Source organism: Triplophysa rosa, linkage group LG19 (assembly GCF_024868665.1).
Source record: "Triplophysa rosa linkage group LG19, Trosa_1v2, whole genome shotgun sequence".
NCBI lineage: Eukaryota > Metazoa > Chordata > Actinopteri > Cypriniformes > Nemacheilidae > Triplophysa > Triplophysa rosa.
The window spans coordinates 6,220,758-6,235,182 of NC_079908.1; the positions used below are offsets into that span (position 1 = coordinate 6,220,758).

Below are 14,425 nucleotides of genomic sequence, written 5' to 3' on the forward strand. Positions count from 1 at the left end.
GCCGGAATGATTTTGCGGCGCCCCCAAACATAAGCGCCACGCTTAAAATCCGCACAGTTATCTGTTTTTCTTATAAATGAAACGCTATGTGACACGACAAAACTGATTTGTAAAAATGAATGTATTATTTCGCATACATTTGAGCAGTTTGTAGTACTTGCTTTATGTAATTATTACATTTTAACCCGGTGTTGTTCCGCAGGAACAAACAGTAGTGCTGCACAATGATCTCTCAGATAAATATTAAAACAGCATCTGTTGCTTTCTCTCTGATCATTATCACGGTTTTAAATGTGGGATTTTGTAACACTGACATCGATCCGGGTAAATGTGTTGTGTGGGGTCCTGGACTGAATCCTGATGTTGTGCTGCCTGTCAGATACTTCTACATACAGACTGTTGATTCACACGGAGAAAACATCACCGTCTCTCCTGGTAATGTATGATGCTGACCATTATAAAGTGTACATTGTCTAATGATCTGTTCTTATATAATGTAGTACTGTTTATAAATGTTATTCCCGTTTTATAGAGTGTTTTCACGTTATGCCAAACAAGAGATTAGTAGTCAAACATAAGTTGTCAATATTCTACATGCATAAATTCACAGTAATGTATTTGTTTATCAGTATTTTAGATGCTAATGCATAACTTTCACCTATTGCTTTCTCTCGGTTTATCCTGTATTTTTATTTTAGCTAAAGACTCTTTCAAAGTAAAGATAACTTCTTTGGAAAAGGAGTATCTTCGTATCCATGTGCCACTACCACTGGACCGGGCTGATGGTTCGCTGCTTGTTAGATACCGTCTGTATGGAAGCTCTACGAAGGGTTTGAAGATTGAAGTGTTGTGTGAAGACAAGCCCGTGGCACAGTCACCATACACTCTTAAAGGTAAGTAATATTTTGACATTGACCATCAGCAATAGCAAATTGCACTTTTAAATAAAGTCAAATTAAATGCCATGCAGAAAAGTATGTAAATATACAGCTCTCTTTCTCTCTTAAAATGCTTTTATTCGGATGTGTTTGATCATTAAATAAAATTAACATATTGTACTGTCATGTATTTCAGGTATTACCACCCTGGTTTAAATTTGGAGAGCATAATGAAAACACAAATGTCGCATAATATGAATATAAAATGAAATATCATCATTAATCATGTTATTGATTGTTTTCTCAGGTCCTGTTTATCATGAATACTGTGATTGTTCACAGTCAGATGTGGCAGCCTGGCAAACGATTATGCAGTGCCCAGAGGAAGACCCCCAAATACAAGCGGACTTCAGTCCGTTCCCTTCTATCGACCTTCAGCGACTCTCGCAGGAGGTTCCACAACGCTTTGCCAAACGGGGAGGACTCATTCACTACACCATCTTAAATAACCAGGTGCATCGACGCTCGCTGGGCAAATACACAGACTTCAAGATGTTCTCGGATGAGATACTGCTCTCACTCGCTCGAAAAGTAATCTGCAGGTTTTATTTTTCTCACATAATCCTTTCACAAAATAGCTTTTGAATTTGAACGATACTCGTAAAGAGTTGATCACAAAATGCATTCTTTATTATACATGAGCTATTTTATTAACACTATTTCTTGTTATTTCCGTCTCAACCAGGTTAAATTACCTGATGTGGAATTTTATATTAATGTAGGCGACTGGCCAATGGAGACTAGGAAAGCGAGCGACAAACCCGGACCAGTGCCAATAATCTCATGGTGTGGGTCCACAGACACACGGGACATCATCCTTCCCACTTATGACATCACACACTCATCTCTAGAGGCCATGAGAGGCGTCACAAATGACCTGCTGTCCGTCCAGGGGAACACAGGTGCTTCTTTAAATATAAGTTCTTGTCTAGAGAACAAATATTAGCTTGTGTCTCATCTCTTTTCTGTTTGTGTTCTAGGTCCTGTGTGGTCTAATAAAACAAGCAAGGCCTTCTTCAGAGGCCGAGACAGTCGAGAAGAACGCTTACACTTGGTGACCATGTCTAAAAAACATCCAGAGCTGCTTGACGCTGGAATCACGGCGTATTTTTTCTTTCGAGAACAGGAGGAGGATCTCGGCAAGGCTCCGCTGGTTGGTTTCTTTGACTTCTTTAAGGTAAGAGAGACACTAAAGATTTCTTGAATAATGTTGAATGTTTGTTAGGAATTTTGATGATACAGTGTGCCCATCTCATGGTCTTTCTAGTACAAATATCAGGTGAATGTAGATGGAACAGTAGCCGCCTACAGGTTTCCATACTTGATGCTGGGCAACAGTTTGGTCTTAAAGCAGGATTCACCGTATTATGAACACTTCTACACTCATCTGAAACCAGGTGTGCACTACATACCTGTGAGGAGGAACCTTTCAGATCTCATTGAAAAGATCAGTTGGGCCAAGGTACAAAAAACATGTTCCAGACACATTTAGAGAACACTACCTATGTTACATCCAAAGCGTAAATTACACAGGACTCACAAACATTCAACTGAGTGCCTTCAACATAAACCACATGGTGCATGCACCTGTATAACTCCACCTTCATGTTTTAATGTACACAGAACAATGATGCAGAGGCGGAGCTCATAGCTAAGACCAGCCAATCACTGGTGAGAGATCTGCTGCAGCCTCACAGACTCTACTGTTACTACTACTCAGTGTTTCAGGTGAGAATCTATCATAACTAAACAATAAAGCTTTTATTATTTATTGAGATTTCTCATCAATAGTTCATAATAGAGATGCAACGGTATGAACATTTCAAATCACGGTTATAGTGAACACATTTATCACGGTTATCCGTAGTATCGCGGTTTTGTTACAATGTGCTGGGAAATCCAAAAAGTTCTGATACAAAGTTTTATATTGATGTGACTTGTTAAAAGCACTTTTTGTTGTCATAAACATCAAATAAACAACATGAATTAATTCTGGCACAATGGGATCGTTAAGTAAAAGTTTCTCTTGTTCAGGTTGAACACAACCTTAAGAAAATCAGATATTAATTTAAACGAAACACAAATCAGAAAATCATCTGTCTGCATGTGTCGTGAGTAATCGGGTGTACTTTAGGACCCAGGAGACACCTGGGGCCGTTTCAGAACGGAGGTTTACTGAAAACTCTGAGTATATTAACCCTGAAATGAGGGAAACTCTGGGTTTTCTGTTTCAGAATGTGAGGTATGTCAAACCCGAGAAAGCGGGGTAACTCAAGCCCGTTTCAGTAACCATAGTAACTTACTCTGTGAACTTAACCTGGTCGGGAGCAGGTTTTCTTTGGTAAACCCAGAGTTTCTTTCCATCTCCTCCCCCTTTTAAAGCGCAAGTGGTGTACCTCATTCATTCATTCATTAATACAGTCATTCATGGCCCGGGTTTTGATCACACAGAGACCATCTCAGTGACTAAAATGTCATATGTGCTTTTATAGAGGATCCTATATGTGAAGAGGCTGCATTAATTCATATGGATGTTCTTTGATTTCAGGAGAGGAATTTAGGACCCGAGTGGAATTTAGTCATTTCCCCGTGTATTTTTATTAAAACTGTACCATTTTTCTTTACAGTGAATTAGATATATCAAAATATATCTCATCCATCCTTACATCAATAACATCAGCCACCGTGGCCGTGTATTACATCAGAGCAGATTCTTTCCCTTACATGTTCTCACAAATGTTAGTTTTCTATGGAGGATAAGAAATGACTTAATAAAGTGTGCAAATAAAGAAATTAATAAATACAGACAAATGCAGTGATAAAGGTATTAAACAATTAATTTAGACGTGCAGCCATTCCTACCCAAAACTGCTCGAAACAGGGTTTGAACCGATGGTCACTCTGATTTTGACACGAGAGTCTGACGTACTCATGACGAGTCAGAGATAGAAGATTTTTATTATTTCTGATTTATTTTTGTTGTTTCATTCATTTATTCATTCGTTTACTGATTCATTTGTTTGTTTATTGGTACATTTATCGTTTTATCAATTTAAACTTAAGTCATTTACACATTAAAGCACATTAGTAAATCCACTGTATGCAGAGCGGAAAGAATGCCTCGCTCTCTAGCGCTTTCTGCCGCCATGTTGCTTTTTTTGGTGCCGTTGCCATGGTGAATCGTAATATCGGAGCTCCATTGATCATGGCTCGTCGTAGTTGTGGTACAAGTGCTTAACTCAAGGTAAGTCTACCCAGAGTTGATAGAACTTACTCAAATCAGCTGTTCTGAAACCAAAAACTCAGTTTCGCATCTTGGTTTTAAACAACTCAGAGTTCACATTTTAACTCGGTGTTGGTTGAACCTCCTTATTGAAACGGGCCTCTGCAGTCATAAGAGCGATCGCCAAAGTAACAGACAGAGTAATTGGAGCTTTAAAATCATCAGTCTGTCTAAAGAAATATGAAGTAAACGTGTTTCAGTATATCTATATTTTCCCCTATATGCACATTTTGTGACTAAAAGCCCTGTGATCGCAAATAAACGGGAGGATGAATATGTTTGTCTCATATCAATAACATTAATTTGCTTGTTTATTTTGCACTCCTGACATAAATGAACAAAACATGCGTTTCATAATGCGCCTCTGTTATACTGTTGCTAACTTTGGCTGACGCTGGACGGTATTTACCGTTAGGAACGATAAAGTTGGTATGGTTTAATGATAACTAAAATATGACATAATATTACTAACCGTTGGACGTTTTTATCGTGGTTTATCATAAAACCGGTAACTTCCCTAGTTCATAAATAGCCAAATGAATCTAAACCTTTAAGATGTACATGAAAAATGTTTTAGTATTTTATAATACGTTTATAAAACGTATTCTTTTATTAATACTTATTTTTTGATAAAACTATGTTATATGTTTGAGCATCTTTGGTGTAGTTACCCTTTTGTTTATTATTTGCAAAAATGTTCTCTTGGCATTTTATATATTTTTTAGTTTCTTGAGGTCTCATCCTCCTTATCCTTTCTTTATTATTGTGTAAAAGTCATGTATTTAAAAACATTTTATTTTTGGGGGGGAGGTGGACAGTACTTAAGTTTTTTTTCTATTTTACATTTTCTGCATATGTCATACTTTTACTCCACTACATTTCAGAAATACAGTTTTTACATGTTTTACTGTCACGTCAGGTAAGGGAAGAATCCAAGTGCAGGCGGTAGCAATGAAGGTGTCAACAGATTTATTAATACAAAACAATAAACAGAAACAAAACACCCACGAGGGGGTAACGAGGACACGACTAATGTATAAAAGAACTGAAAACAAAACACTTCCCTCGATGGGGCAAAAACAACAGGACAAAATAACCAAAATATGACACGACACAACGTCTAATAATAGGCAGGGTACAAGCACAAGAAACCACTACACAAGGCACAGAGACCACTCACATGGAGATGTACGGGACACGCGTACAAGCACAACGTAGACTGAACGTAATACACGAGCAACAAGACAATGAAACAAGAGGGCATTTTAAAGGAGAGACAAACGAGGGATAATTACACAGGGCAGTTGGGAAACATTAGACACTGACAGGAAACAATACAGGAAACGAGAGGGGCGGGGCCAATGACGAGACACTGGAGAGAACGCATATTATTGTCAAAAGGACAATAATATGTTTCTCTCCACACATAACCAAAGACTTTGCCATGGCTCTGCCTCAGGACCAGGAAATCCAAGACTAGGTGAGGCAGAACCATGACATTTACATGCACATTTTTACATCTTTAATACAGAATTTAATTACATACAAAATCTAGGACTTTCCTACTTTTAAGTAAAAGATCAGAAAAAGCACCTGATTGATTTGAGCTTGTACTTGAGCATTAAAAGGTAAAAAACAACATTTATTTATGAAATGTAGTAAAAAGTATGATATATGCTTTGTAATGGAGTAACATTTTTCCAAAGTAAAAACACTCTCAATAAATACATATACAGTATTTCAAAATGTACTTGAGAAAAAATACTTACGTAATGTCCACCTAGATAAAAATGAAATTAATATGTTGACACAATCATATATTTGTCTATAAAGCTTTCCTTCAGATCAAACGATTTTTATAAATCCTAAAACAAAATGTAGTGACTTTTAAACAGTACTGTTTATTTGATCAAATGTAATTTTTGTACTGCATTTTGCACTTGATTTACGGTCAGCTTTTGACCGGCATGTACATCTGTGATTTTACAGATCTATGCGAGTCGACAGACCTCTCAGCCTTCAGTTCATCCTGACATGGATGCGGTGCCTCAGCCGTCTGATCATACAACGCTGTGTAACTGTGAGGGGAGATCAATGGAGCAGAGGGATGAGCTCTGACGCAATCCACCACACTTCCACTTAAAACAAGCAATGTTTACAAAGACTTTCAAGAGATGGCGTTGACTGCAGGTGTTTGTGTTTGTGGGTTTTTGTATTTACTCGTGCATTATTCTCACTACTTGTGTTTTTATTTTGTATGTGGTTTACTTGGGAATATTTCTGTGCTTTCACGTTTATGCCTTACGGATAACACTATTACACAGATTTGAACTATATAGGACTAAATAAGATGTAATTTATTATTCTTGGCTCATCTACATGGCGATCAAATGATTGATCATTTCACGTGACCTGACACCTGTGAATGCCATAGGATTGTTTTTAATTCATTATTCTCTTTTTTTTATAAAGGTAGTGTAAACAGAGTATTTTATATGGGCCGTATTGAAGATGTATTGAGTGTAATTGTAAGTATTGTAGTTAAAGCAGTACTGAAATTCACACTTGATTTTACTGAATGTATTGCAATTGAAATATTTGCACACTGTCAGATTTTGTACACATAATATCAAACATAGGGGTGTTTGAGATAACATGTACTGAAGCACAATCTAAGATGTGCCTGTGATGGCAAAATTTGAAAACATGTAGTGTGCCTTAAGCTAAAACTGTTTTGTTGGTTTGTATTTGTGCCAAACGGTTGGTCGTGCAGTAGTCAAGTTTTTTCCCAGTTCAATGATTTACAGAAAAGATTAAAACTTGTTTCTTAACTTACCTCTTTAATATTTATTGTACAGATACATTTACATTTGGATTTGGATTTTGGATTTGGATTCAATTTATTGTCATTGCACATGTACAAGTACAAGGCAACGAAATGTGACCTCTGCATTTAACCCATCCAGAGAGTAGTGAACACACGTACACCCGGAGCAGTGGGCAGCTATCACTACAGCGCCCGGGGAGCAAGTAGGGGTAAGGTGCCTTGCTCAAGGGCACCTCAGTTGTTACCCGCCGGCCCTGGGAATCGAACCATTAGGCCACAACTGCCCCTTTGGCAATAATATGCACTCTTTAGATGCAAAGTTGTACTTTTTAGAAGGTTATGGCCCAGTAACAACTCTTGTACTTTTTTCTGACAGTGTAATAGGGCTGTCACGACATAAAATGACTGTGGGCAAAATAATGCACGATAATGATATTATCACAATATCTGTTTTTAGGAATTAATAGTTAGTGTTTAATTTAGTTTATTTTTTCTCTTTTTTTGGTCAACAAATCGCTCTTAAAATACAAGTGTTGGGGGGCAGAAAGAGAGAGAGTTTGTAACTTTTTTCTTTGCTTTGAAGGCAAACTTGGTGCCGAATTGTGTATAATGATATAACAATAATCCAGTTTTTCTGTAGCACCCCCACTAATGATGCTCAAATTAAAAAAGAAAAGACTCGAATAGAAGTTATTTAGGATCAGAACATAACATCATTACATACGAAAAACCTGTGATTGATTTTAACAGGGCCCGGGACATTCCCATTGCCCCTCCTTGATGAGTGCAGACCAAACCAATACAGTTTTCTTAATATTGTATGTATTAAATACTTTGTCTATTTAAAACTTTTAATTCTTGAGTTATTCCGTTTCATTTTTTTAATGCAGTAAAATTTTGCATAGTGTGTTGGTGCATGCACTGTGTGTATGGAAGCTGTGTGGAAAATTGTGTGGTTGTTTGCGGCTGAAAAAATGACCTTTTTTGTAAATTTGTAAATTTTGGGTTATTTTTTTAGTAGCGGGTTGATTTCCTGGTCTGATGTGGAAAAACAGCAGTAGAATGCCAAGGGGACTCTCTCCCTGCCTGTATTGATTTTCAATGATCAGGTCTTTGGATTTTGCCCCTGGTGATGTTTTGATGGTCACAGTACTACAAAGCAGCTCAATGATAATTACATATCACAGGCATGTGAGTTTCCCCTCAGTGTCTTCTATACTATACAGACACAAGCAAGTTGATTAGCAAAGATGTAAGTGTGCATGTGGTCATAATGACTCATTCTTCAGACGTCCATTTAATCTTAAAATGTTATGTTAAAGGTCTTTTGTGTTACAGCCTTGAGTTGGATCCTTGGGAATGGGAGCAAATAATATAAGACCGTCATTAAAATCTGTCAACTTTACTACTAAATGAAGTATTGATGTCTTTTTTATATTACAGCCTTGAGTTACGCCCTTGGGAAAAGATGCAAGGAATAATACGTGACCCAGTTTGTGAAATCCAGGCCAAAGTCTCAAAATCTAATTATGAGATTAGAAGCATCAAAATAGTAAAAATGACAAAAATAGGTCATGTGTTTTTTTCACTGTAAATAAAACATGATAGATTTGCTATATACAGTATAGTCCAATTTTCTTTTCCTGGGAATTTCCCCAAAATTCCCAGACAGGGATTAGTTTGAGCCTTAGTTTAATTCGAAAATTTAAGTAGTTTTAACAAGCATGCCTTACAAAAAAAAACATTACTTGTGTGCATTTTGAGACAAAACAAAGGCACTGATGTATTTTAAGATATGTCAGTGCAAGTTGTTTTCAGTTTGGACAGCTCTTACATTTATTTAGGACTAGTCAAATCCCTGTCCGGGAAACCACTCCTTTAAGTACTACAAGTGTCTGCAAATCCCTTATACAGCTGTCTTCAAACATTATAATGCACAAACACACAAAAAAACGTTTTTCAAAATACTACAGGTTGCAATCAGGTGGTAGATTTTACATTTCACAGTCTTCGTATATGTACTGTATAAAGCTGTGAGTCATGAGTTGTTAGTGCAGAGGAATTTAAATTGAGATCTAGTTAGGTTTAAAGTGCTGCGGGCACAAGCGAGGGATTTTTCATGAGATGTACCATGAACGTATAACCCCTCATGCAAACAAGCTGACCCTATACGCTCACTTTTTTCTGGCTTTGACATCACAATGCAATTGTGTAATCCACCCACTCCACACATGACTCTATATAGTTGAATTTGATTTATCAAATTATTGCCCTTAAGCATTTACAGTGTGTTAAAAAGAAGTTACATAAAACATTTCTTTTGGTGCAAAAATAGCTCAAAGATTTTACATAGAAAGATAATTCATTCCAAAAGGACACCACTGTTTCATTGACTGCATGTCTGTAATCTGCCTCTATCTACCCATGCACCCATTTATGCCTTCATGCATCTGTGTGGATGTTTATTGTACCAGTGGGAAATCACACAAAGACTCATCTATTTTTATGCCCTTTGCTTGGTGGGGTTTCTTCAAAATGTCTTTTGATCTGTCTGGATGACAGCTTGACTGATTCTCTGAAGCATTAAGAATTATTCTGATTCAAGCAACAGTCTGGGTAGGAGTAAAATAAGTTTGTAAAATAAGTCAAAAAAGGTTCAAGGTTTTGAGAAAGGCGTAATAGTTTATCTGAAATATGAGTGAGCGTTTACCGGGTGTGACCACTAGAGGGAGAAAAGTGCGAAAAAAAGCTTCACATAGGCGCCACTACAGAGTTACAAACAACTTTTAATTCACCACTTTTGGACATTCAGCAGCAGGTAGGACGTACAAAAATAAATGAACAGGAATACACTTTAAAAAACAAAACCTCTTAATTGTTAAAGGAAACAGTTGCTCTCGTTTCCTGGAATGGCACAAACTAAGTCAAAGATATGCTGTCCAAACATTACACGGTAACACAGTCATTTCTAGTAAATGCTTTATACCACATGTGTCCAAGACAATGTTGACTTACTAATAATGATTCAGCTTCAAAAGAAGCATGATATGTGCGTGATGTAGCCTAAAACAGTACACAAAACAAAGCACCATACATGCTTTAACGTTACATGACGTAAGAAATTCAAGCTTCGCAGTTTTTCTACACAAAGAACGTGAATCACAAAAACACTATAGTGATGTTTTACTGAAGTTTAGTAATACAAATGTCTTACTGCCTGGAATACAGACACACAAACTGTTTTTGTCTTCTCTAACATAGGTCACACACAGGTTTGTAGACGGCTTCAGAGGCAACAACATAAACAAACGTTATGTGGCCCAAACTTAACTTCCGGTAGACCTCCGCAAAGAATCAATAACTGTCGAGTAGTTTTAATTTAATTTAATACTATATACAATAAAACATTCATATACATTTTATTGATATAAATTAAATATAAAATAAATGGTTTAATTATAATCAAACACAGGCCGGAAGAGAACTACCAATGAAACCGTCTAAAAATCACACCTCTATAAGCCAAACCCTCACAGAAATCTTTTAGCATATTTACATGTTAAAATAAGCAACATTTAGTAGGTTTATAAGTAAGTTTTCCTTGTAAGTCATCTCAGGTTTTACTATCCTTGTGGGGACATGGGTCCGACAATGGAGGCTCACGCACACACGCGCGCGCGCACGCACACACACACACACACACACACACACACACACACACACACACACACACACACACACACACACACACACACACACACACACACACACACACACACACACACACAAGGGAGCCATAGCTCACGTTTATGAGCACTCTGATGTGAATAACATCAACAGGTTATGCAACTGTACTGTACATGGCCATTAGAATCACAACCTTTTTTTAATGTCAGATATTTTCCACTAATGTCTCTGTCATTAGTCTCAGTCAAGTACACACGCTGCGCTAAAAACACCAAACCCATGAAAAAATATCTGCTGGATCAATATCTGTGTTCGCCCTATGGACTGTTTGTTTCAGAATCTGTAAACAGTCCCACAATAACAAAATTCAATCTGACTTCTGAAATACCTTATAGGGATACACAACAACATTATTTAAAAAAAGGAACTACATTTACTGTTTAACACAAACCTTCGGTTTGCACCTTATTTGTGAATTAAATATACATTCATTATTTGTGCGTGCAATGTCAAGACTTAACCCTTAAGGACATAACCCTTTCTAGATAAATCTTCAGCCGTAACCTTATATTGATTTCCCCGTGGAAATGTTAAGGGGGAAGTGCCGGGGTCAAAGAGAGCCACTTGGCTCTTTCGCTTTTTTCCCTTTCGACAAGAACAACTGGATATAGCACAGACTGCAATGTGCACCTGTTGTGCCCCATCAGACGGTTAGATTTCGCCTCTCTGGAGGAGGGTCAGTGGAAAGGATCTGTGCTGAAGACCCCGGCTTGAGCTCTTCACGGAATGTAACGGTACAAAACGGCCCTCGGCGGCCCTTTGCGTTTCATTCGCCACGTGTTAGCGTACAAATCCAGATTCTTGGTTTGTTTGCGTGTACGTTGAGGCGTTTTATAATACATGCAATAAATACGAAGATTTGTTTCGAGTCGAGTTGTGTAAAAGTGAGGTAGTAGGTGGAATCTGGAGGTAGATGTTTTCGCTTTCCATCTTTTCTTTAAGATGTCATGCGCGCTGAAAGGGACAGTATAGCCAAAAATGAATTTATTCAACCTTGTGTCATTTCAAACCCGTATGACTTTTTTCTTCTGATGAACAAAAAAAGAAGATATTTTGAAGAATGTTGGTGACCAAACAACATTTGGTCCCCATTGACTTGCATTGTATGAACTCAAAACCTCAAAATATCTTATTTTGTGTTCCACAGAAGAAAGAGTCATATACAGATTTTGAACCACATGAGGGTGAATAAATGATGACAGGATTTATTTTTTTGTCCCAAACAGTGCAGTTGCTAATATCCATTCATGTTAGTGTCCATATTTCCCATTTGTTCAGAATCACATCACAAAATGTCACAACAATAAGTCATAAATATAATTCTGAGGCAAACCTTCATGTTTTGAAAGATCGAATGGAACGAGCCATGTTTGCCACGATCCACTCCCCAGAGTTTTCTGTAGTGCTTCAAAACTTTATATAGTACATCAAGGATGGGCTTACAAATGTTCAAAAACACCTAAACGAAGGACGTCACAGCTTTATTACAATTCCCATTTGTGTTCTTGGTGTCTGCTGTCAAACAGCGAGTACCCATCTCTGTTTCACAGTTTGATGCAGAAGGTTCCCGTTGCCTGGTGGTTTTCGTCTGGACCTTCCAGCTGTGACCGCTGTAGATATATCCTTTATTATTACTGGTGGTAGCCAGGCGGGATGTTCTCAAGCACAGGATCTCCTGAAATGCGCATCTGAACTCCGGGCTCTTGCAGTAAATCAGGGGGTTGAACCCTGAGTTGGCGTAGCCGATCCAGTTTAAGATCCTGAAGGGCAACGTGATGTTGTCCATCTTCCAGATGGCCGCCACTACATTAAGCACGAAAAATGGCAGCCAACAGAGCGTGAACGTTCCCATGATGATCCCCAAGGTCTTCAGAGCTTTGTGGTCCTTCATGCAGAACTTGGTCCTCCGGTTCTTCACCTCGTTTCCCTCCTGGGTGCTGAAGCTCTGAGTCCGTATTCGCCCCTCAATGCGGTCAATTTTCTGGAGCTGCTGACGGGCCTCCAGGAAGACCCGGCTGTAAACGAAAGCCATGATGACCAGCGGTATGTAGAAGGAGACGATGGAGGAGGTGACGGCGTATGCCGCGTTGGTGTTGAAGTCACAACAGTAAGGGTCCTCCAGGCAGCTCAACGCCTCGGGTTCATCTGACACCCACCACTCCATGTAGATGGGTAAGAACGAGATAAGGGCGGCCACCGCCCATACCCCCAACACCACCCCGCATGCCTTCCGCTTCGTGAGCATCGACTGATACCGCAAGGGCCACATGATCGCCACGTACCGGTCCAGAGCAATCACGCACAAGGTCTCAATGCTAGCGGTCACGCACAGCACATCAGTGGCCGTCCAAAACTCGCAGAAGAAGTTTCCGAAGCGCCACGTGTTGAGGAGAATGTAACACGTGCCGAAGGGTACCACCAACAGGCCCATGACTAAATCGGCACAGGCTAAGGAGCTGATGAAGTAGTTGGTGACCGTCTGCAGACGTTGGAATCGTACGATGGCGGTGATGACCAGCACGTTGCCAAAGACGATTCCCAGAACCAGCAGTGCCATCAGGATGCTTATCAAGACCACTTCTGTGTCACTGTACTCCGAGCCGGGAAGAGAGAGTGGGGAAGAGGCATTTAAACCCAGCGAAACATTCCCGCGCATGGAGATGTTCTCCCTGCCCCACGTGCCCTCTTCCTCCATTAGCTGTGACTTGAAGAATAACCAGAAAAAAGTCAATGTAAAGAATGAAAAGAGTGGCAAAGAATTTTTACGTTTCCAAAATAAATAAATAAATAGATAAATACAAAGCTGTTAATAACAACATCAACAACAACAGCAGCTATAATAATAATAATTATTATAATTATTATTATTGTTAAAATAATAAGAATATAATTATATATCAATAATAATAAGAATATAATAACATTAATTACAACTATTAGTTTTATTATTAATAATATTTTTTAAACCTGTTTAGAAGAGTAAATCATAAAACATGAATAAATATGACCAGAATTTCTTAAGTATGTGAACTGTGATTACTTTTGTTTGCATATTACATTAAAGCAGACACAAACACAAACAATAAAGTTAAAGGCAATGCACTTACTGAAATCAGAAGAGAGTTTTAGACTTGTCCAAATGATTTCCTCTCCTCTTAGGCTCCAACGATATCTAAATATAATCCTTTTGAATTGTCTTGTGTCATAGTGTGAACTCATTGATTTCTTTTTCTCACTTCTGTCATTCTAACCGTGTGTTTCTGTACATGCTCAGAGCACACGAGCACGCTGACCAAATGTGTCCCTGTGTATCAGCTGGCCTCTTATAGCAGTTGGTGATGACATCACAGCTCACCAGCTGCCAATCAGATAACGCCTGCCTTACACTGTGTAGATGAGTATGTTTGTAAAGTGAAGTAGCACCTGAATACATTTTATGACACTTTCAGATTTTATTATTTAAATTTAAAGCAAGATATTGGAGAAATATAATAATATATTTTTAATGAGACATATAATTAGATAGACAGACGGACGGATGGACGGACGGACAGACAGACAGACACTTGTTTTGTTCTTGTTTTAATCATCTCTGCTGTGAAACGGATGGTCTGTGTACTCTGTCACAAT

At 38.3% G+C, this 14,425-nt stretch overlaps 2 protein-coding genes across 2 annotated transcripts; one reads left to right on the forward strand and one right to left on the reverse strand.

Moving 5' to 3' along the window:
• The first annotated feature begins 5 nt into the window (after nucleotides 1-5).
• On the forward strand, nucleotides 6-8,443 carry poglut3 (protein O-glucosyltransferase 3). The gene is made up of 8 exons (XM_057361228.1): nucleotides 6-435; nucleotides 699-893; nucleotides 1,186-1,469; nucleotides 1,624-1,840; nucleotides 1,919-2,115; nucleotides 2,206-2,400; nucleotides 2,562-2,666; nucleotides 6,211-8,443. The coding sequence occupies exons 1-8, from the start codon at nucleotides 225-227 to the stop codon at nucleotides 6,337-6,339; spliced, it is 1,533 nt and encodes a 510-aa protein (XP_057217211.1). The 5' UTR covers nucleotides 6-224; the 3' UTR covers nucleotides 6,340-8,443.
• Nucleotides 8,444-9,823: 1,380 nt separating this feature from the next.
• adrb2b (adrenoceptor beta 2, surface b) lies at nucleotides 9,824-14,062 on the reverse strand. The gene is made up of 2 exons (XM_057360476.1): nucleotides 13,903-14,062; nucleotides 9,824-13,499 (listed from the first exon to the last, which is right to left on the reverse strand). The coding sequence occupies exon 2, from the start codon at nucleotides 13,488-13,490 to the stop codon at nucleotides 12,255-12,257; it is 1,236 nt and encodes a 411-aa protein (XP_057216459.1). The 5' UTR covers nucleotides 13,491-13,499; nucleotides 13,903-14,062; the 3' UTR covers nucleotides 9,824-12,254.
• Between the last annotated feature and the right edge of the window lie 363 nt (nucleotides 14,063-14,425).